The 20,997-nt window shown below is 32.4% G+C and overlaps 1 protein-coding gene across 4 annotated transcripts in view; it reads left to right on the top strand.

Annotated features, from left to right (window-relative positions):
• CACNA2D1 (calcium voltage-gated channel auxiliary subunit alpha2delta 1) overlaps window positions 1-20,997 on the top strand; it is a 453,232-nt gene that overhangs the window by 373,084 nt on the left and 59,151 nt on the right. For all 4 annotated transcript variants that reach the window (XM_081147533.1, XM_081147532.1, XM_081147531.1 and 1 more), the window contains exons 13-18: window positions 11,292-11,370; window positions 12,210-12,259; window positions 13,680-13,769; window positions 17,524-17,601; window positions 19,485-19,559; window positions 19,839-19,913. In XM_081147533.1, the coding sequence (XP_081003659.1) occupies window positions 11,292-11,370; window positions 12,210-12,259; window positions 13,680-13,769; window positions 17,524-17,601; window positions 19,485-19,559; window positions 19,839-19,913 (447 nt within the window). The remainder of the gene's footprint in view (window positions 1-11,291; window positions 11,371-12,209; window positions 12,260-13,679; window positions 13,770-17,523; window positions 17,602-19,484; window positions 19,560-19,838; window positions 19,914-20,997) is intronic.

The raw sequence follows: 20,997 nt of genomic DNA, 5'->3' as shown, positions 1-20,997 counted from the left end.
ATGATCAGAATTAAAAGTAATGGGAAGATACATTCATCTAAGATAGAATGGACATTACTTACCTTACTTAGTAACTTCTACTCATTGTTCTGAATAAATTCAGGGCAATATCATCACCTAGAGGATGACTGTGACTCTCCCCTCCCCTTTCAGGCTTGTTTAGATACTTGTGCTCTGATTCCACAGCATGTTGTATGGAGTCGACTGTCCCCCACACTGTCCTCTACCCATGGGAACTGCCCTCTGCCCCTTCCCCAGATTACAGTCCTACAAGACGGGGCCTGCATCTTGTTCAGCGTTGAACTCTAGGCGCCCGTCCGCACAGATTCCAAGATAGTTCTTAATATGTGACAATAAATAAATGGAGACTAACAAAAGTTGGAATTATGATTTCTGTTCATGAGACTAGTTCATAATTATAAAACAATGTGGGGCAAGGAATATTTAGCTTATTCAAATATTCTAAATAATATAACGTTACCGCATTAAAAGAACTCAAATAAATTTAACCCCAAATTCAACTGTATCTCAAAATTCTTCTTCTTCTTATATTTTTTCAGAGATTTTTTAGCATCTTGTAGTTAGTCATAATTTTAACTATACTTTGTTATTTTATGATAGAAGTATATGAGCCCTATTAATTATATCATTTTTAATGGATCTAAGTTTAGATAAATCATCTTTTTCTTTATTATGATATCCAAACCACTCACCAATAAACCTTGCTTGCCTCTGGATATTTTTCTTCATAAAGGGAGAGATTCTTAAATGAATATGCAACGAATTTTATATCCTCTTTCAGAATTTGTGCCTAAGATATATCTTATATTTAAGGAGTACACAATGTTAAAACAAATTCGAATAGAAAATGTAAATGTATAAAAAGAGGAGTAATAAGTAATTTTCATCTAAGCTTGTAAATTTCTTCCCTCTTCCACAACTGTTTGCATCCAGGATTAACACAGTAACATGTCTTGGGGGCCCAGCATAAATTTTGTGTTTTTTTTCCTTCCTCCTTCCCCCAAATACAAGGGTGTTACACCCTAAGGAAAGCAATTGTATTCTACCCTCTGATTTTACAAATTGTTCAATTGATTGAATAAATGAAGAATTTACTGGTTTAAAGCCATTTTTCTATGTGTATCCTCAAAATTTCCAGCCTAAATATTATGATCTTGAGGCATTGCTTCTCTGTCCCTCCACCTTTTACAGGAACTCAATTTTTTAAACCACAATTACTTTTGTAAAACTGATGAATCTCAAACTCAACCGTCCTGCTGTTTTTGTGTTAAAATATTGTCTGCTGGACTTTCGGGACACACGCTTCTCTTAAAGGCACACACCCTTTGTTAATGCCAAGGCAACTTTGAAAGTTTAGTAGTTAGCCCTTAGTTTCTATGATTTTTTAAAAAATGTTATTTTTATTTCACATAAAAATTAAGAAATCCTTGGAATTAGATGCCCTATTTCTGTGATTCTTATTTTAGTGACAATAGCAAAGTTCTGTGATACACACACTTAAACGTATATGCATACCTACATATACAGACATAGCCACACATATTTATATCCATTGAAACTGAGCAGCCCCTCTGTCCATTGTCTCTCCAGGAACAAGAGACCATGAGATCTGTTATAATAAAGTAATATGAGTAATAACCAACAGATGGTTGAGAGCAAGTGACAGATGAGGAAGTGAAAATCTGAGTATAAACTACTTTTTCTAAAATCTTTGAAAATTTGCTAAGAAATATTGGGGGGAAAGTAAGGTAGTCAGCTTGAGTTCAAGTTGTGTATATACACACACGTGTATGTGTATGTATTTATTTTTTATATTTTATTTTATTATTATTTTTTAAAATATATCTTTTATTGATTTCAGAGAGAGGAAAGGAGAAGGAGAGAGAGAGAGAGAGAAACATCAATGATGAGAGAGTCATTGATCGAGCCCGCAACCAGGCATGTGCCCTGACCGGGAATCGAACCCCGATCTCCTGGATCCTAGGCCGGCGCTCAACCGCTGAGCCACACCCTGCCGGGCTGTATTTATTTTTTAAAGATGGAGGAGCTAATGAATTACATGTTATAGGTTGGTGATGGGATACACAGACAGAACGTTTCATGATCCAAAACCAAGACAGGATGATAGGTGGAGATCTAGGAAAGAGGCGGGATGGAGAGAGACACAGATCAGAGATTTCTGAAGTGGGCAAGTGAGCATTATATTTCCAGAAACACTGCTGTCCCACATTTAAAATGCATTCTGCTTTCAAGTTCAATAGCTCCCTTATTTTCTAACATGGGAAAACTTGGTTAAACAAACACACCCTGGCATTTCCATGTTCTGTATCCACTAACAGTGAGAATAGATGAAGGCAGACAAACACTTTAATTCAGTCTACTTTTGAATGTATTTGCATTTTGTCCAGAGAGCAAGTACATAATTAATTATGTCAAGGACATATGTGTGCATATAGCATATGTATGTATATAATAAAAATAGTATGTATGTGTATGAGAGGTTTTTTTTCACCATCTTCACATATAGCTTGTGGATGAGTTGAGAAATCTTTTCCAACTTCCTCTCTTTATTCTAATGTCCCAGCTTTCCACACACACACTGATCCTGTCTGAGGCATTTGCAGCCCACAGACACTGATAGGAAGGATAATTGTCTATCTCTGTCATCTAAGGATATGTATGACAGACCAATTCCATACCTGCTCAATTAATATTTGTTACATAATAAACTTACCAACTCAGCATTTCACTAGCCACTTGATCTTTCAAATGACCAATGTATAAAAATGAAATTCAGTAGATTTAGATAGATACAAATTTTCAATACTCTTAAAAAGTCTATATTTGATTATAACTTCATTTTAAATGTGCTCTTTAAAAAAGAAGTTCACTTGTAGCTTAAAATTATCAAAATTATAAAGTCACAAAGAAAGTTTGATGAGCTTTTTTTAAAAAAGTCTGAATCCTACTTTTCCCCCAAGCCTCTTGCTTAGCATTAATATGACTGCTGAATGCTTCATTTGCGCTCATTTTTCATCCAGACAACATCAGAAATCATTCAGAGCACCCAGGTAGGTGTGATGAGGTGCATCCGGAGAACTGATGAATGAAGCTGCAGATATACAGCACAATTTAATGAGGCCAAAAAGTTTTGAGAATTAGAACAAAATGTTCGAGTTCTTTTGCGAAATGTATTACTCTTGGGAATGAATCGACCTGATTATAGACAGGTACAGCTTTAAAACCGAATCCATGTTAATCTCCCCACACAGCTGTTTCAAATTAAAATGAATCACTTTCTAATCTTTACCTGCAGCAGTGCCATTCCTTAGGGCTCACCCGTGTGTACGAGACGTCCTTAAAAATGGTGCCAAAAGTAAAATGAACTCTATCATAGAGTCCAAACAAATGAATAAAGAAAAGTAAAACCAGACACACAGTTGAAAGATCATTTCCAGGCCTAGCGAAATTAAGATAGTGGCTTTTCTGTAGAATAGCAAAAGGTTCGGTTAGCATTACACACGCAAACTTGTCTAGCCAGCTAGAAAACAGTTCTCTGATTCTTAGCTTAATTCTCAGAATTAATTTTAAAAAATTAAAGGGATTCAAAATTAATTTTAAAAATTTCAAAATAACTAGTAAACAAGTGAGAACAAGAGAAAGAAAGCATATGATAGATGGGGAATAAGTTTCACAATGAATGCATAACTAGAAAGTTATAATCATCTGACAATAGATACATTATTTTTTAAATTTAAAAAAAACATCAGCAAAATCTTTCCTATTTTTTCTGTGAAATCCAAAATAGAGGTATATAAACTATTGCCTACAAAACTTTAAAGCAAATCACAAATGGCTGACTCTGTGTGTGTGTTTTAGATAGTAACAGTGAAAATTGTCTGATTTTCAGCAGATGGTAGGGAAAATTATTCATGGAAAATAATTCATTGCCTTCTCTACTGTCTCTCTCTGGCTTCTTCATCAGGCAAGAATAAAGCCTTTGGAATGAATGTTCATACATGTCAATGGGGGGCATTCAAGACCTGTAAAATTATTTGATACTATTTAACGAATGCACTGCTTCTAAAAAGTTTCATTACAGATATTTTGACACTTTCAACAGTTTCCAAAAGATTTTTAGCTTTAGGACAAACTATACCTTGTTGATAAAAATCAAATGTATTATTTATACCGTAGTTACTGTATAGCTGAAAACACCAATTATAGGGTAACATTTGGCCCTACCAATGCAGAGATTATCAAAGGCAGGCTTTGTGCATGTGTGTGTGCCTGTGCCCTCCTCTTTGACAGATTTACTTACATTTGTTTCTCTTTGAATAAAATTAATGTTGACAATTACCTAAACTAAGGAAAATCTTATCAGATATTTTTTCTTCAGGTTTTAGTAATATTACTTTCCTGCATTTTATAATCTTTAATATCTAAAACAAATCTATTAAAAAATGATGTTAAGTATCAATTAAGCACAAAGCGTACAATATGACATAAACCTTAGAGTACAGAAAATGCTCTTGAAGTAATTTCTAGGAAGAGTTGTACCACCTGCAATTGAGTTAGGCCATTGTTTGTGTTAAAACATTATTCTGGGCCCGGCCCGGCGTCGCTCAGTGGTTGAGCATCAATTTAGGATCCAGGAGCTCGAGGTTCGGTTCCCGGTCAGGGCACATGCCCGGGCTGCGGGCTCGATCCCCAGCAGGGGCCGTGCAGGAGGCAGCCGATCAATGACTCTCTCATCATTGATGTTTCTGTCTCTCTCTTCCTCTCCCTTCCTCTCTCTGAAATCAATAAAAATACATATATAAAAAAAAACAAAAACAAAAAAACACAAAGAAACCCAAAAACATTATTCCGGGGAAGGCACTCTGTTCTGCTTTTTCTGTGGCTGCCTTCTTCGCAGGTTAAGAGCTGCTGACAGTGTATCTCTGCGGAGGTGTCTTCCTCACTCAGTCTTTCCAGGGCGGCCCCCTTTCCCCCAGAAGCCCTCTTATCATTACCTATGCCAGCACCCTTTTTTCTTTTTGTTTTCTTTCTTCCAGATTACCATTTTTTAATTTTACTAATGTTTCATCCACTCTTTAATGTGAACTCTCCTCTGTTATAAGCTCCATGAAAGTAGGGTCTGTGTTAGTCTGTAAACCAATCATTGGACCCTCAGAGCCTAGGACAGTGCTTGATACACAGTAGTTGCTAAATGTTGACTCATATATCAAATACATCAGTGAATAGGCACCTGAGGTAAACTAAAAGAAAATCATAAATGTCAGGAAAAACTTTACCATCGTTCTTCTTTTAATAGGAAATCATTTAAAACAATGTTTTTGTCCTGTGGTTGGAATATGGAGTAAAATTGATGTTCATTCTTACGCATCATCTTATAAGTAGGCAGAGTTTAGTTTGTATCAAAAATGATTGTATCCGTGGCACTTTTCCTTTTACCCTAATCAGTCCAACACATAGTTTTTCATGAAGATTCTCATTGTTAGTGTCAGTAAAGTACTTGGCATTACCCAAGAATAACATCTGAAATAAATCACCATATTTTTTTCTGATAGCTCAGCTGGCAGTAGTCTTTGCAGAGAGACAATTGCTGGGAAATGTAATGTGCCCATAGCTTTATTCTTTCTTTATCAAATACTATAAATGAAGGCAGAGGGAGGGGGACCTCAAAATGTCTTCCTTATAATCTGATAATGTGATGGTGAATCATAACTGTTGTTAATAAATTAAAAATACCAACATAATCCCAAGGCATGTATCTGTGTTATGCACCCACATGTAAGACATGTGAGAGAAATATCAGCTTGTTTTTTTAAGATCATGTATGTACAACCTAGATGACTATTGCATTTTGTGGTGTGTGTTTTTAGATTGTTTTGTATTGTTTACTTAAACAAATCCAACAAACATCGATTAAATTCTTCTGTCAGACCCTTGGAAATTCCTTATGAACATATCTCATATGGACAAAATGACATTTAGATAATATTAGACTGTTTTCTTTAGAGCTTATTGCTACATGCAATAGAGTAAGCCAAAGCTGTTCCTCTAGAAAGGTTTTACTCTGAGTAATTTTAAGTTCTTTTTGAAGCATGAAAGGTGAATGTCCCACTAATTCTGATAGTTTGACTATAGAAGACATTTGTAGTCCTCAGTGTCATCGTTGCCATAATCATTATAATCTTCGTTATCATAGCTAACATTTATAGAGCTTATATTTTCCATATAATATAAATGCTTTACATGTATCATTTCACTTTCAACTGGATTAATCATATGATAAAAGTATTTTTATTATTATCATCATCGTCCCCATTTTGGAAATAAGAAAACCAAAATTTGAGAAGTTAAGCAACTTGTTGAATAGTCTTACAGCTATTCAGTGACAGAGTCAAGAATTCAAGTGATCTACAGTCCAAATTTCATACTCTTATGTGGAATGTGCCGGGCTGGCCGTCTGTCTCTGTCTTCTCCTGGGCTGCCCTGTGACTATGCCAATCATCATTTGGCCACCCAGGAACCTTCCTTCTGGCTGGATAACAGGATTTTACCACTAGGGGACATGCTCCTCAAAGCTTTACAGGCTAAGATGGATTAAACTAAGCTGTCAAAACTTTGCAGGCTGCAAGTACCTTTCAGATCATTGGGCCTTGTAAAAAAACATTAAGTGTGAAAGATTAATTTAGACATTTATTTCATAATACTATAAAACTAGAGATATGGGTTATTCAGATGCTCTGGATTCTGGTATCTTTGTGAGTTATGGAAACCACTCCAGAATTTTCTCCTTAAATCCTCAGTCCAATCTCGTATTTGTATAGGCTTAAAGCCAAAAGTTTTAGTACACATAGTAAATTAATAAAATCCATTTCTGACATTTTTCTAATATGTTTCGATAGCTGAAGTTTTTATTTTAGTTTTATTGGCTTTGTTTCTTCATAGTCTCATTTCCATTAGTCCTTGGAGATTTGCCTATTGCAAATTAAACTTGAACTCTGGGTAACTGATAATTATTGAGGTGACAGTTTCCAGTAACTGTGTTCTGCTGGGAAACGAGAAATTTCTATGGCTTTCTAAAATAGGTTGACCCTGTGGCTTTGGAAAAATCTTAATTGACGACAAGTATTTTAGTCTTCAACAAACAAAACAAAATAAAAAAGAGATTAGCAGAAACCTAGAACTGTAGGATAAAGTTATAAATAATTTGTGTATTATAAGGAACAAATTGTAATATATTTAAAATAAAATGTGTTGTTAATTGAAAGTTTTCTCTAATCAAATAGGGCAGACTGAATGTATCAGCTTTATATTATTGGAATTATAATTTCTCTGTTCAGAGAAAAAAATGATTTTTGAAACAACTGAAGGCCAAATTATGCAAGTTTGAGGCTAATAAGGACTAATTTTTAATTGTTTTAAGTTTAATTTTATTAAAAATACTCTCAAATTACTATTGCTTCTATAAATATGCTTATACAACTAAGTGTGAGTCAAGAACTCTGAGAAATTTTTTATTCTCTAGGAATAATGCAGTACATGAATGGTATGTGAATTAAGTATATTTTATTTTGCCTTCAAATGTTGGTTTAATTCCATTCAGCAAGTCTGAATAACATAAAGATCAAGAATTTACCGTGATATAATGAAACTGCCCAAATTAAAAAATGCAAGACAGCTCGGAGCCCAGTTGTGGCTCTGCTCCATTATAATGAATTGATTTATATGCCAGAGAACATGACATATGTCTTAGATCCTTCTGGTAAGAAGTTGAGTCCACTCATTTGGCTATGGGCTTTTTTCACTTAAATATTTATTTCCATTTATTTATAAGGCACTACAATAGATAAAATGATGCAATCTTGAAACCATTTTAACCTAATCCAATGTTTATTCAACACTCCCTTCCCATATTATTTCTGTTAAAGATGTTTATCTCCAGCATTATCACAATATCTTCAAAGACATCTTTGACTGTATATGTCTCATACATGAACATTTTGAAACAGAAGTGAACATTTTGAAACATGAGCCTATGGAAAATCGCACAGATTAGTTGAGGAACATTGAGTAAATTTTCTAGGATTATTTCACTTAGAACAGAAAGTTTCCAGTATGCATTTGTTCCATGAATCTAGTGTTGTGATTATAAACGTACTATGAAGCATAAGTAAAGGAATTTTTCTTTTCAAAAGTTAACTTTGTCTTGATGTAGTTGGTTTAACTTAATTTGTTTAATTTAGACTTTAGATAAAATATATAAGCTCAAATAATTTGAGTTATTTGATATGTCATTTTACTTGTTTTTATGTAAGTCCATCCGAATACACTAATAAGAAAAGAGCTGTAAAAATACACACCATCAAGAATATAGTTTACCTTGATTTTTAAATTGTGCATCTTCCAAGGAATCGCTTTATCTTTCCTTTACCCAAGATTATTGCTAAACAGACTGTAAATTTAAAGAAGTGGAAAACATGAGAAGCAGTTATCTCCGTAGATTTAGGTATCTGGAATTTTAGAGTTAGTTCACTTTTCCACAGGGGGGCAGTAATATAATATGGAATAGGAGGAATACCATTTACAAGTAGAAAGTTAGTATGTAAAAAAAAAAATTTTTAATTTCACAAATTCATCATGTACATGCACTATAAAATGTGTATTGCACATGTTTGTGAAATCAGTGAAGTTAAAATCCTTATTTCGTAACAACCTAATATGTGTAAAGCAAAGGCAAATTAAACATAGTTATAGCATCTGGGATTGAAATAATTTTTCTATTGACTTTTTTTCATTGTCATATAAGGAATGTAAATTTTGCATAATTCTTAGTAAACTTTTTCGCAACCAAATGTGTGTATTTAAAATTATTTCAGAAAATTCTAAGATAATCTGAAATCATTAAATATATATGTCTGGTTACTGTGTGTATGTGTATGTGGGTGTTTCTGTGTCTGTATCCATCCAGAGAAAAATAAGAATCTTAGATATATTAGAAAGATTTTGTATATATTGTGATGGCAATGCAGTTGCAGAAATTATAAAAAGAAGGTTACATTTATAATTCTTGAGATTTTATTAACCATCAGGAATCCAGAAAATTTCAGGGGAAAAACGAATCTTTAAAAATGTTGACAGTAAGTAAACTGTGATTGAAAAGTAAAAATATGCTTTTAATAAAGATCAAAAATTTTAAAAATAAACATATTGACAGTAAGGCAAATAAAAATTTAGAAAAGGGTACATATTATACATTTGTTATATAGGGATGATTCAATCAGTTAATGTTATGTTTGAATAGCCAAGGACCTATGCAAAAAATGAACAAAGATAGAGGTGGAAAAAATGAATGTGCTTTAAAATTTTATGAAATTATAACTGACAGAATGTATACTTCCATACCCAGCCCTGATTCTAAAGTCCTTAATTTGGACTTCTGATGGCTCGGTAAAGAAAAGTAACAAGCTTTTGCTTTAAATTTTGTTTGTTTGTTTTAACTAGTATGTTTTTTGCCTGATTTAAGTGTTTATTTGGACGATTTGATGAGTAACATCAGTCAAAATAATGACGCGGTATCTTAGGTGTAGCCTCTGTGTTATTAGAGATGCTCGCCCGGAAGAGACATATTAGTCGTATTCCTTTATTTCTCTTTATTGAAAAGCATTTTATGGAAAACATTTTACTACAATATTGTTGTGGGAACAGGAACAGCTAGAGAAAGCAATGCTTTAAGTTGAAAACTGGAGACTTGGTTTCACGTGTTAATTATGAAGGTGATCCCCAAGTGCTTTCCAGAGCATCTGGATTTTTTCCCTGCCCTGAATTCATGTGACAATTGTTTAGGGTATGGCAGTTAAATTGAATTATCAGTAGGGTGGCCAACCTGTTTATAAAAGTATTTCCATTTAGGAGTAAGTTCAGCTGTATAAGCAGTAACACTCCACTGAAGTATATAGACAGCCTAAAAAATGATCCAATTGAAGAATTTAAGAAAATGAAACTATTGGAGAGAGAGAGATCACTAACTTCTGTTAACTTGGAACTAGTCATTTGTTCTTGCAACTTGAGGTGATTAAAACTCAGCTGTGTTCACCAAATGGCTCCTTACATACTGGCTAAGGCAAACCGAGAAGACAGGGTGGCTCATATAAAACTTTACAAGTGAAACAGCAACATCCCCAATGTACATTTTGGGGCAGGTATTGTTATAAGTGATTTCTGTGTGGCCAAGACAAGTGAAAGAACAGAGAACAGATGTGAAATCTCTTTTGAGATTTGTGCTCTGCAATTATGTGGAAAAGATGAAACAGACGAAACAATTAAAAAATGTCAATTCAAACAGTCAATCGACATGAATTAGGGAAAAGCTCTTAACATAGTTCAAACCAGAACTTGAAATCATGGAAAAGTGATTTTCTGCATGTTTATCTTTAGAAAAAGCTAAAATGTGGAACTTAGAATATTGGTTTAGATTACTAAACTGGTAAAAATCAATCTATGTTAGTCATTTTATTAAATACTTGCTTACATCATTAAATTTGTCCTCTATACTTTTATATTATTATTTAAATTTAATGGCTTTTAATAAGTTTAAATTTCTATAATTTTTAAGAATCATCTCAATTGAATTTTGAAATATTTGCATATTTTATAACATGCTAGAAACTGTTTTGATTCTCTTTAAAAATCCTAGGATTTTAAAATATTTGTATACATGCCATCTTTTATAGAAAATAAACAATATAACAAACATAATCATATCTATGCATCTTAAATATTTCCATAGTGTGAAAGTAGTGAAACCATCACTAAATGTAATTGCCTTAAGCAACTAAAAGTATAGTGACCTCCTTTATTAATACATTTTTGTAACCACATACCTATGAAATAGGGTAATTTTTTCTTGTGCAATGACTAGATATATGGATAATATGTTTTAATCATTTAAAATAGGTGAACTTAGATTGGACCTGAAAGATGCTATTTCTACTAATGAAACCTTAATAATAATGATACTGCCATAGGATCGAGATATGGTGCAAGGCACCTAAGAACTACTTTAAGTGTAGTAACTGAAGTCTCTGGTAATATCTTTTCCCTCTGGTGCCTTCCAGAATGCTTTACTGGTCTTGATTTTTCTTGTCATATTAATCAACTGAAAAACATGCTTTTATTATTTTTTTTGCTTTAAGTATATTGTGCTGTTCAATTAAATAGTACGCAGTCTAACAGGTAACTATTTTTCAATTCACCAGGTACGTGTATTCACATTTTCAGTTGGTCAACATAATTATGACAGAGGACCTATTCAGTGGATGGCCTGTGAAAATAAAGGTAACATCTATTTTCTTGACCACATTTTATTAAGAAAAAAAGTAATTTGGTAGTTGTAGTTCTACATATTATTATTTAAAATAATCTAAAGTTGTAGCTAGTTTTAAAGGAATTGAGGTGATGATAAGATGCTGAGCACAACAAACTTTTTGTTACATTATATAAAAATTCAGACAGTGGTCATATTATTGTACATTCATAAAATGATATATTTTATTGAATGATACTTAATGATTCTTATCAAATATAAATTATATGAAAAACTAAGAATGAAAGAATATCTGAATTACATAAAACTTGGACATAAGAAAGTGTGATGTACATTTTTGTCTCTGGTTAAGTTATTTAAAAAATGTATTTTTATACATTCCTAGGTAATTCATATTTTGTGTAGTAAGCCCATATTTTCTTCATATTCAGAAAAATACATGTTATTTGAAAAATAAACAGTGATCACATAACAATAAAAAGAACCTAAAAGGATTCTTAAAGTTATATTTAGGCAAATATTTTATATAAATATAATTATCAGATGCTCATGATCATTCATCTTTAATAATTTCTCCAATAAAAAATATTTTAATGATACCAGGTTCCCTACTGCTTTGTAGAAAAATAACAGTTATTTTATACAATGTAAGGTAATGTAGCAAAATTTCTAATATACTATGCATTTGTAATCAGTATACATTTATCACATATTTTTAAAATTTATCAGTGGCATTAATATTTTACTGTTTGCAGAATTAAGGTAAAAAATGCTTTTTTTTCTTACAAAGCCATCAATAATTGCATGAACTTTTATTATATTTTCATAAATATGCATATATATGTTTCAGGTTATTATTATGAAATTCCTTCCATTGGAGCAATAAGAATCAATACTCAGGTATGGTTGTTTAAAACTTGATTAAATTATTTTTATTCAAAGTATAAGATATTTCCTTTCTGCATTATATATGCTTAATATGCAGAAAATAGGTGAAAGTGAAAATACTTTACTACATCTATACATAATATTATATTTGTAACAAAATGATGAGAATTATGACAATGTATTGCTCTGTTGTTTGTTTGGGGGTTTTTTTAATTCCTCACTGGAAGATAAGTTTTTATTGATTTTAGAGAGAGAGGAAGGGAGAAGGAGAGAGAAAGAGAAACATCTATCGGTTACTTCCCGACCGGGGATCGGTGCACAGGATGATGCCCCAACCAGCTTGAGCCACACCTACCAGGGCAGCAATATATTGGGTTTTATTTCATCAAGGTTCCAAGGGTTCTAAAACTGGGGTATAAAATATATAAATATATTGTTCTTCTCAGATGTGGAAAACATCATGCAAAATAAATACAATTAAATTTACTAATAATCTCATCTCATGTAATTTAAACTTTATTCTCTTGCAAATAATTTAAATGAGTTTCTTCAAATTGTTGGTACCACATAGAAAATTAAACAGTAATTACCCTGGAAAAATTATATAAGGACCTACTAAGAATTTAGATACATCCCCAAATAACCCCTGTAGTTATATTTACCTGTTTAAAATAAACTTAAAACAAGGTTATGATTTTTCTACGACTATTCATTGAAAACATGCCCAATAAGTAATTTTATACATTGAAAAAATTAAGTAATTTAAATATGTATTATTTTTAAGTGTTAATAAATTACTATTTAAAATCATTACTCAATTTAGAACATAACGGAGGGTCTGTAAAATAGACTGTCTAAATTTTGCATAAATAATTGTGGGATTTGTAGAAATGAACACTGAATACATTGAATGTTGAAATGAAACAGCAGCTGCATTTGAGTCTGATGTCTAGATTTGGCACAGTATTTCATTTATTTTTTGATATGTTTAAATGTAGTTTTGAATTTTAGCCAAACAATCTATGACATGAAAGCAAATACGTGGCTGCTTTATTATTTCAAATTTGTGCAATTCCATCCAGTAAATCACAGAACCTAAAATAGTTTAGATTAACACAAAACAATTCACAAGGAACGTATTTCACTTATCATTGGCTCTACCACAGAAAGAGAATGTTTTGATTGTTACTAGGAAAATCTGGGATAGATATATTTTATAAATAATATAAGTCAAATAATGTTGATTCAGAGTATGTAGACATACTATTTAAGGAGTACCCAAACAAGAATTAAATGATTACATACTTAATGTCTGAATAATTTTTATTCTATATTTATTTTTAACTCTGGATAATTTTTCTTCTGTGGAGATGATTTTTTTTAACAGCATTTCTAGTTTTCAACCATTTAACTTTTTCTTTTTAATAAATAGGAATATTTGGATGTTCTGGGAAGACCAATGGTTTTAGCAGGAGACAAAGCTAAGCAAGTCCAGTGGACAAATGTGTACCTGGATGCACTGGTAAGAGGGGCTGTTCAACCAAAAACTATCATAACAAAAGCACACAGCTGACTTCTTTGTAGGTGACATTTCTCTTTTCCTTTCTAAAAAACCTACTATCACAACTTTTTTTGTACTTGAATTTAGATAATTTACATATAAAGCTATGCTTGTGTGTAGTAGAGAACCACAAATACAAAGTGTTATTTTCTTTACTAGTTGATCCATTGAGAATGTAAAATTTCCAACCTTGAATTTATGGGCATTTCAGTAACTTTTTGAATATCTATGTAAAAAATGCTGAAAGTCTTGTGAATTAGTACCTATTACTACAGGTTTTGAACAAGAATTTCGAAGTATTTTTAAAGTAGACTTTCACAAACAGAAGCATTTGTAGCCTCCACAAATCAAGCCAGGTCCAACAAACTCAGAATTACATGCAGTTAGACAGGCAAAAATCTTACCTTATCCTGAATTCATCACAAACCTAATCACCTCTTCATACATAATCTCTTGCTTTAGGTCAACCGCAGATATTCATGAAAATAGGCCACTGAGGTGACCAAATCTGGTGTGAAATGACAAAAACATGTTAAGTTGTCCACTGCATGATTAAAATTTTAGTGCAGGTATTCCATTATATTTTAGGGTGGTGGTTCTCAGCTGTGGGTGATTTTGCCCTTCACAGGTCATTTGGAAATATGTATAGATATTTCTAGCAGAATGACTGGGGTAGATAGGGGTTGCTACTAGCATCTAATGAGTAGAGACCAGGGAGGCTGCTAAACATCTTATGATGCACAAGAGAGCTCCCTACACCCCACCATGCACACACAGCAAAGAATCATCCAGCTCAAAATGTTAACAGGCCTAAATTTGAGAAATCTTGTTTTAATGTAATTTTTTCTTTCCTGATACAAAAGTTATAGATAGTAACTATCATACTTAAGATACACCCATATGCTTAATCTTAATAAGACTTTATTAATGATTTTACTAATGTAATATATCAGAGAGAATAAAAATACTAAGCCCTAGAAGTACATGCTGCTTCAATAACCCTTTTTCCTACTTTAACTATATGCTGATTCTACTTTTCTGAATGCAATGATGAACCCAAAGGGCAAAATGCAACCCACTTAAAATTACTTATCATTTGGTTCTGGTAAAATAAACATATACAGGAAGTTAGAAGAAAAATAGGCACTATTAGCAGCAGCCTGCGCATGCTAACACAGATAAAGCAAAACTTGCTTACCTCAGGCCCTAGTTAAAATTACTGTCCAGTGTTCCTTCTTGACATCACATATTTATTTAAGGTCGCATGGTCATCTAAAGCTATGGTCAAATCTTTCGCTTCCCAAATCCATCATAGTATACAGAGTATGATAGAAGGAGTCAATAATTATGCCCTGTTGTGTTTCCTATGACCAGAAGTTCATTAACCAACATGTGTGCATTGTTGGTAAGGTTCGTACTGATAGCACAAATGACATTAGGAAGAAATTTTGCTTCTAAATACGCTGTTCTATAAGCTGAAGCTAGATGTTAAAAAAGAACACACATTCTTTTTACGGACTTGAAAATGAAAAGTGGCCCATCTCTATTTGTAATTATTTGTTTATAGTCTCTGCACGTAGTAGATTTGAAACAAATGCTGGTCAAAATAACAGTTAAACTAAGAAGAAAAAAGTAAAAATATTTCAAGACAATATAATGAGCAAATGAAAAGACCTCTGGAAATTCAGAAGAAAGGAGCCATATATTTGGGGATGAAGTAGGGTAGGTTGAAGAGATTTATGACATCAGGTTCAGTTGCTGTAATTGGTGATGAGCAGTGAAACACACAGGGGTGCAGTATGAAAGTTTCGGAAGTCCCGAGGAATGATACCTCAGTCACTTTTGGAGATAATGAGATCAGGACAGAAACAAGGCTGGGACAGTATTGTGGAGGGTACATTTTATTTTGGAGATAGAGTGAGGTTCTTTATATTAAAAAAAAGCAGGGGGGGAAAAAGAGCTCGGCTCTAAAAAATGAACGTCAAATAAATTCCAGGAAAGCAGAAACCTTGTTTTATTGCTCTTTTTAACTCTCTAGAGACTTGCACAGTGTCAAGGAATATGCTACAATTTTTTTGGTCTGCTTTATAAATGAGGGGGGAAAAATGAAAGTTGGGCACCAATGAGTTTAGCAGTGAATTTATTTAATATATTACTCTAGTATTTCATTTTAGAACACATTACAATATTTATAAGCCAATTCAAGGATTCTATACAAATGCAAAAGTGATCCAAAGAAAAAGATTATATACATATATACTTTACCTTATACTATACTAGCATGTATTAAACTATGCATATACATTATAACTCAAATAGAAAGTTTACTGAAAGGAATCTTTAATAAATTATCTTTTGGGTGCTAGTTTTATGAGTTATCTATTATCTTGACTTTAATGAGGTGAAACATTTTCATTGTGAATATTAATTTGCATATTTAATTAAGGATGGTTTCATTGCCAGGTGTTCTTGCTTAGGACTAAATAGAAAGCTAATATGTACATCACCATGCACCCAGCTATGTGCAGTTGTTTCCTTAATTTTATTTGTCCCCCCAAATTTGGTATCTTGTCCTCCTGAGAGCCTCTCAATGATTGTCCTTCCTCACTTGATTCAGTTTCCATTGTTTTTGCCCTTCCCACATGCACAATTTTAAACCATAGCCTAAGACATTTTCTCCACGAGACCATGGTGTTTCTGGAATGAGAACAGGGGTTGTGAGAACTGGATTTAGGGTTATTATTCAGAAGAAGATTCAATAATATTTTCACTGACATTCACTAATTTTCTCAGCTTAACAAATTCAAAATTATTTAAAACGTGGCTTTGTTAAAAATGATATTTGACATGAAATAGTGAATATATGTGTGTGTGTGTGTGTGTGTGTGTGTGTGTGTGTGTGTGTGTGTGTGTATATATATATATATATGTTGCAGATGGCAGTAATAAAGAAAGGCAACCTCAGACTTGAAAATCAGTTCATTTGGACTAATCCATGGACTCATTTAATATATGACATTATCTACATACTGATTTATTATTGCTATACTAAACTGCTTCAGGACTAGTCTTCCATATTTCATGCTTGACTTTTTTTGTCTACATCATTTCACTCATTTTGGAGGGTATTTAGAAGCAATACTGCTTCTTTTGAACAGCATAGCGTTTACCAAGAATATCCCAGAAATGCAGTATCAATAACATGTTCCTTCAGTCCATAATGTTATCCTGCTACACATTTGTGATTAGCATGAAGCCTTGGGCTTAGACATGACAAAAAGTTAAGAATTAAGCTACAAAATTAAGACTGAACGAAGGTAAAGAAATCATTTGAAGTACATAATATTTTAGTATCACTGTGCTCATGGAGGCCTGTGATGTTAGGTGAACTATCACTGTAAAGAAAAGAGTGGCAAGTCAGGATTACTGAAATGTTTAGTGTCAGTTGATTTTTTTAAATTTTAGGTTATTTGCAATGCTCTTGTAGAGGAATATTTTAGATGCCACATACTTCAATAGCTGCCTAATAGATCTTGATTATTTCTAAGACATTTTCATTGATTTGTTTGAAAAATGATCTTTCAAAATCTATTACTAGTTTTTTGTGTCTCTTAATATAATATAAAATGCAGTGTCAGATATAGAAAAATAATGCAATATGACAGAGTCTAAATTGTAATTTTAATTTGCCTTTTCTCTCTGCATCTATTTTTAGGAACTGGGACTTGTCATTACTGGAACTCTTCCGGTCTTCAATATAACCGGCCAAGTTGAAAATAAGACAAACTTAAAGGTTAAAAGTTAATTGATAAAATTAATAATAATAACTGATAAACTATGACGTTGAAGCTCAATGTGGATAAGATACTTCTATAAGGAAGTACATACAGTGTAAGCGACTGTGAGGCCGGAAGTAGAAGGCAACAGCTGCTTAAGTGATAACCACCTGGGAAACGGAAATGCAAGCTCTCTTGTTTCCCCAGGGATAGGATTTAGCTTAACCCTATTTCACTGTGACCTGATGAGAACACAAGTTCAGACTCTGGGAGTAATTATGTGATAAATGGGCAGTACTATTGTGTGCACATTTTTAAAAATGCATCAGAGATATTCATGGAGTTCAGAAACAAAATCATGATGATGTTTGTCTCAGGTGTCCATAGGTATATTTAATGAGCTGTTTCCTCCTCCAACTCCCATTCAAACAATTGTTTCTTTAATAATCATGTAACTCAAGGGTCTATTGAAATAATTTCCTTTTTTTCTCTTTAAGTTTCAGAAAAAATACTTGAGTTTTGTAAAAATCTTTTACTTCTATAGCACCGGTATATTGTCAATGCAATAAAATGCTACCCACTTAAAGTTCTGAAAGTTCTGAAAAATATGTATCTTGTACTTGTTAATTTCCATTTCTTACTTTTTAAATACTTTTGATTTAAAAGTAGGGTTGTATTCTTATTTCTTAGCTTGCATCAAAAGGAATTTAAGAATGCCTGAGAATACTGAATATTCATTTTGCAGTTTGGTTGACATTCTTGATTTGAGGGACATTTATTTCCAGTTTATGGTATAATGACGCCTATGGCACTTAAGCATTGTTTGTTTAGTTATTATAAATTTTATTTGAGTTCCTTATTTTAATAATGTAGCCACAGAAAACATTGGTTATTCCTCTTTGGAAGCCCATTATCAATCTTAAATGTCTGTGGCTCATAATATCATAACTCACAAAGTAGTCATTCTCTGTCTCCTCAAATGGACTGTATAAGGGATTGCTTTAATTTGAGATTTCACTTAAACTAGGATTGGTTCACAGGAAGACAGAATAGTTGTTAACATATCTTTATCATTCTCTGTGCACCTACACAAAGTTTGAAGAGTTCTTACAATAACTATAGACTGGATTTTATAATTTTCCTCATAACATTTCAATTTACTTTATAATTTATATAATTCTATTCAAAACAAAAATTCCTGATTCTAATTTTTAACGCTGTTTCCACTTTTATGTCCCATAGAATATTATGGTAACGGTTTGCCAAACAGCTTCCTTGACTTACAACTCAAACTATGATGCCCATTCTTTGGTATTTATAGGAAGTTAGTGGCAAGCAGAAACAGTGTTTTGAGAATTTCTGCTGCTTTATTACCAATAAAGTCACATACTTTTCAGGATAGTTACAAATACACAGATACTATCAATAGCAAAAATATGTAGTTTTCTCATTCCATATTGCCCAACATCTGTAAGCTAGACATTTTTTGTGATTTCTTAATCGTGGTACACCACAAAGTCAGCCTACACTCACATACATGGACACTCACAGCTGCTGACTGTACAGTAGCAGTAAATTAAATAATAACAGTAATAATATGTACAAGGAGTACCAAGTAAAAATTTTCATATATTTTTGAATTTTTTAACCTCAGTCAACAAGATATTATTTTTTCAGCTAAATAATAAATGATAAAGTTGTAGGAAAACAATCAAAGCTGCAAATCATTGTAAATTGATACCAAAAATGCCTCACCCATGTATATATGACCATATATATATATAATTTGAGCTAGTATGGCATACAACCAATGTCAAGCAAAGGGATGAATAATATAATAATTGTGTAGAAATATGTAAATTTTTGGTATAAAACACATTACCTTTTTGCTGTCTTATAGAACCAGCTGATTCTTGGTGTGATGGGAGTTGATGTCTCTTTGGAAGATATTAAAAGACTAACACCACGTTTTACAGTAAGACGCAGTATACACTTTTGGTATCTCTTCTGTTTTAAAACTCTGTGCTAATTTAACTTGTCTGTAAGCATTAAATAACACAAAAATATGTACGGTTATATTAGTGAAGGAACTAAATGTTATAAGGATCCTTAAAAAATAAAGATACCATGTTATCCTTCTTCATGTTTTAAAATATGTATTTAAGATTTTTTTTAAAAATGAGGATTTCTGATAGTGACTTAGGGATCTCTATCTAAATATTTTTTATTGTTGTTGCTGTTTGTTTGTTTCCAGCTGTGCCCCAATGGCTATTATTTTGCAATTGATCCTAATGGTTATGTTTTATTACACCCAAATCTTCAGCCAAAGGTATGTATATAATTTGTTTACAGTGATTAGTGTCCTGTAAAATTAATGATTAATGTTAATAGGTTTGTCATTTTAAAATGCATTTTAAAATTCACTACATAGCACTAAATAGAAAAGAACGTTATTAATAGATAACAGTTGTTGATGATTGTTCATAGATAACAAGACCACAGGTTATAATATATCAAAGTGTGAAAGCACTTTCCATTTTCTCTTACCAGTTTAGCTATCTAATATTAAGGTGACAAATACGCTGATCTTAAAGAAAGCCATTAACACCACCTGTGCCTGAGTTCCACACATCCTACTTGGGACTTTGTTTAAGGCTGTATATAGTGAAGGAGATTCCACATCCTGGTGTGAACCTGATAAATGCATAGGCCACATTTTCTATGGCCCTTTTCTTCTGGTAACTATCTCTCCCCTTCATCTCCAAGAGTGGTTTTTTTTCCCCTACTTATGAACAGACTTGTAAAAATATGTATGCAATTCAATAAGTAAAATTCCATGGGCTACAGAAATGGGATGTGTTTATTAATCAGCGAGTTATTGGGAAGTGATAAAATTTGGTAGATTAAAAAAATATCCTAATCTTAATGTCTGTTTTTCTAAGATATAAAGTATATTCTTAAATATATCATCCAACTTATTTTACTTTTCATTAGTGCTCACAGGGTGAAATTTACTTATTTAGAAGTAAAAATTAATAAAATCTTATAATTGCACTTTATACACATCTTTAAGTTGTTAATTTTGACAGTGATACTGAAGATACTTTAAACAGATGCTGGAGGGAAATACATGTAGACTTAGGCATAATACTCTCTCTTCCCTAGTCATGGATATTTAATGTGAGTGATATTTTAGGACATACACAAATATGTGCGCACACACACATACACTGAGTCATTTAAATATTGTTCAAATTAACTAAGAACCATTGATATTGAATGCAAAAACATAATAAATGTTTATAATTAATCTCTATTCTAATTTTTCTCACTTTGGAACTTATTTCCATGCAGTTCATCATGATCTAAATACTTGCAATCTAATGTAGCTGCTGAAAATCCTGCATTATTTT

This window comes from Miniopterus schreibersii (assembly GCF_964146895.1).
Source record: "Miniopterus schreibersii genome assembly, chromosome: 9".
Lineage (NCBI taxonomy): Eukaryota > Metazoa > Chordata > Mammalia > Chiroptera > Miniopteridae > Miniopterus > Miniopterus schreibersii.
This window is presented reverse-complemented; position numbering and strand designations above follow the sequence as displayed.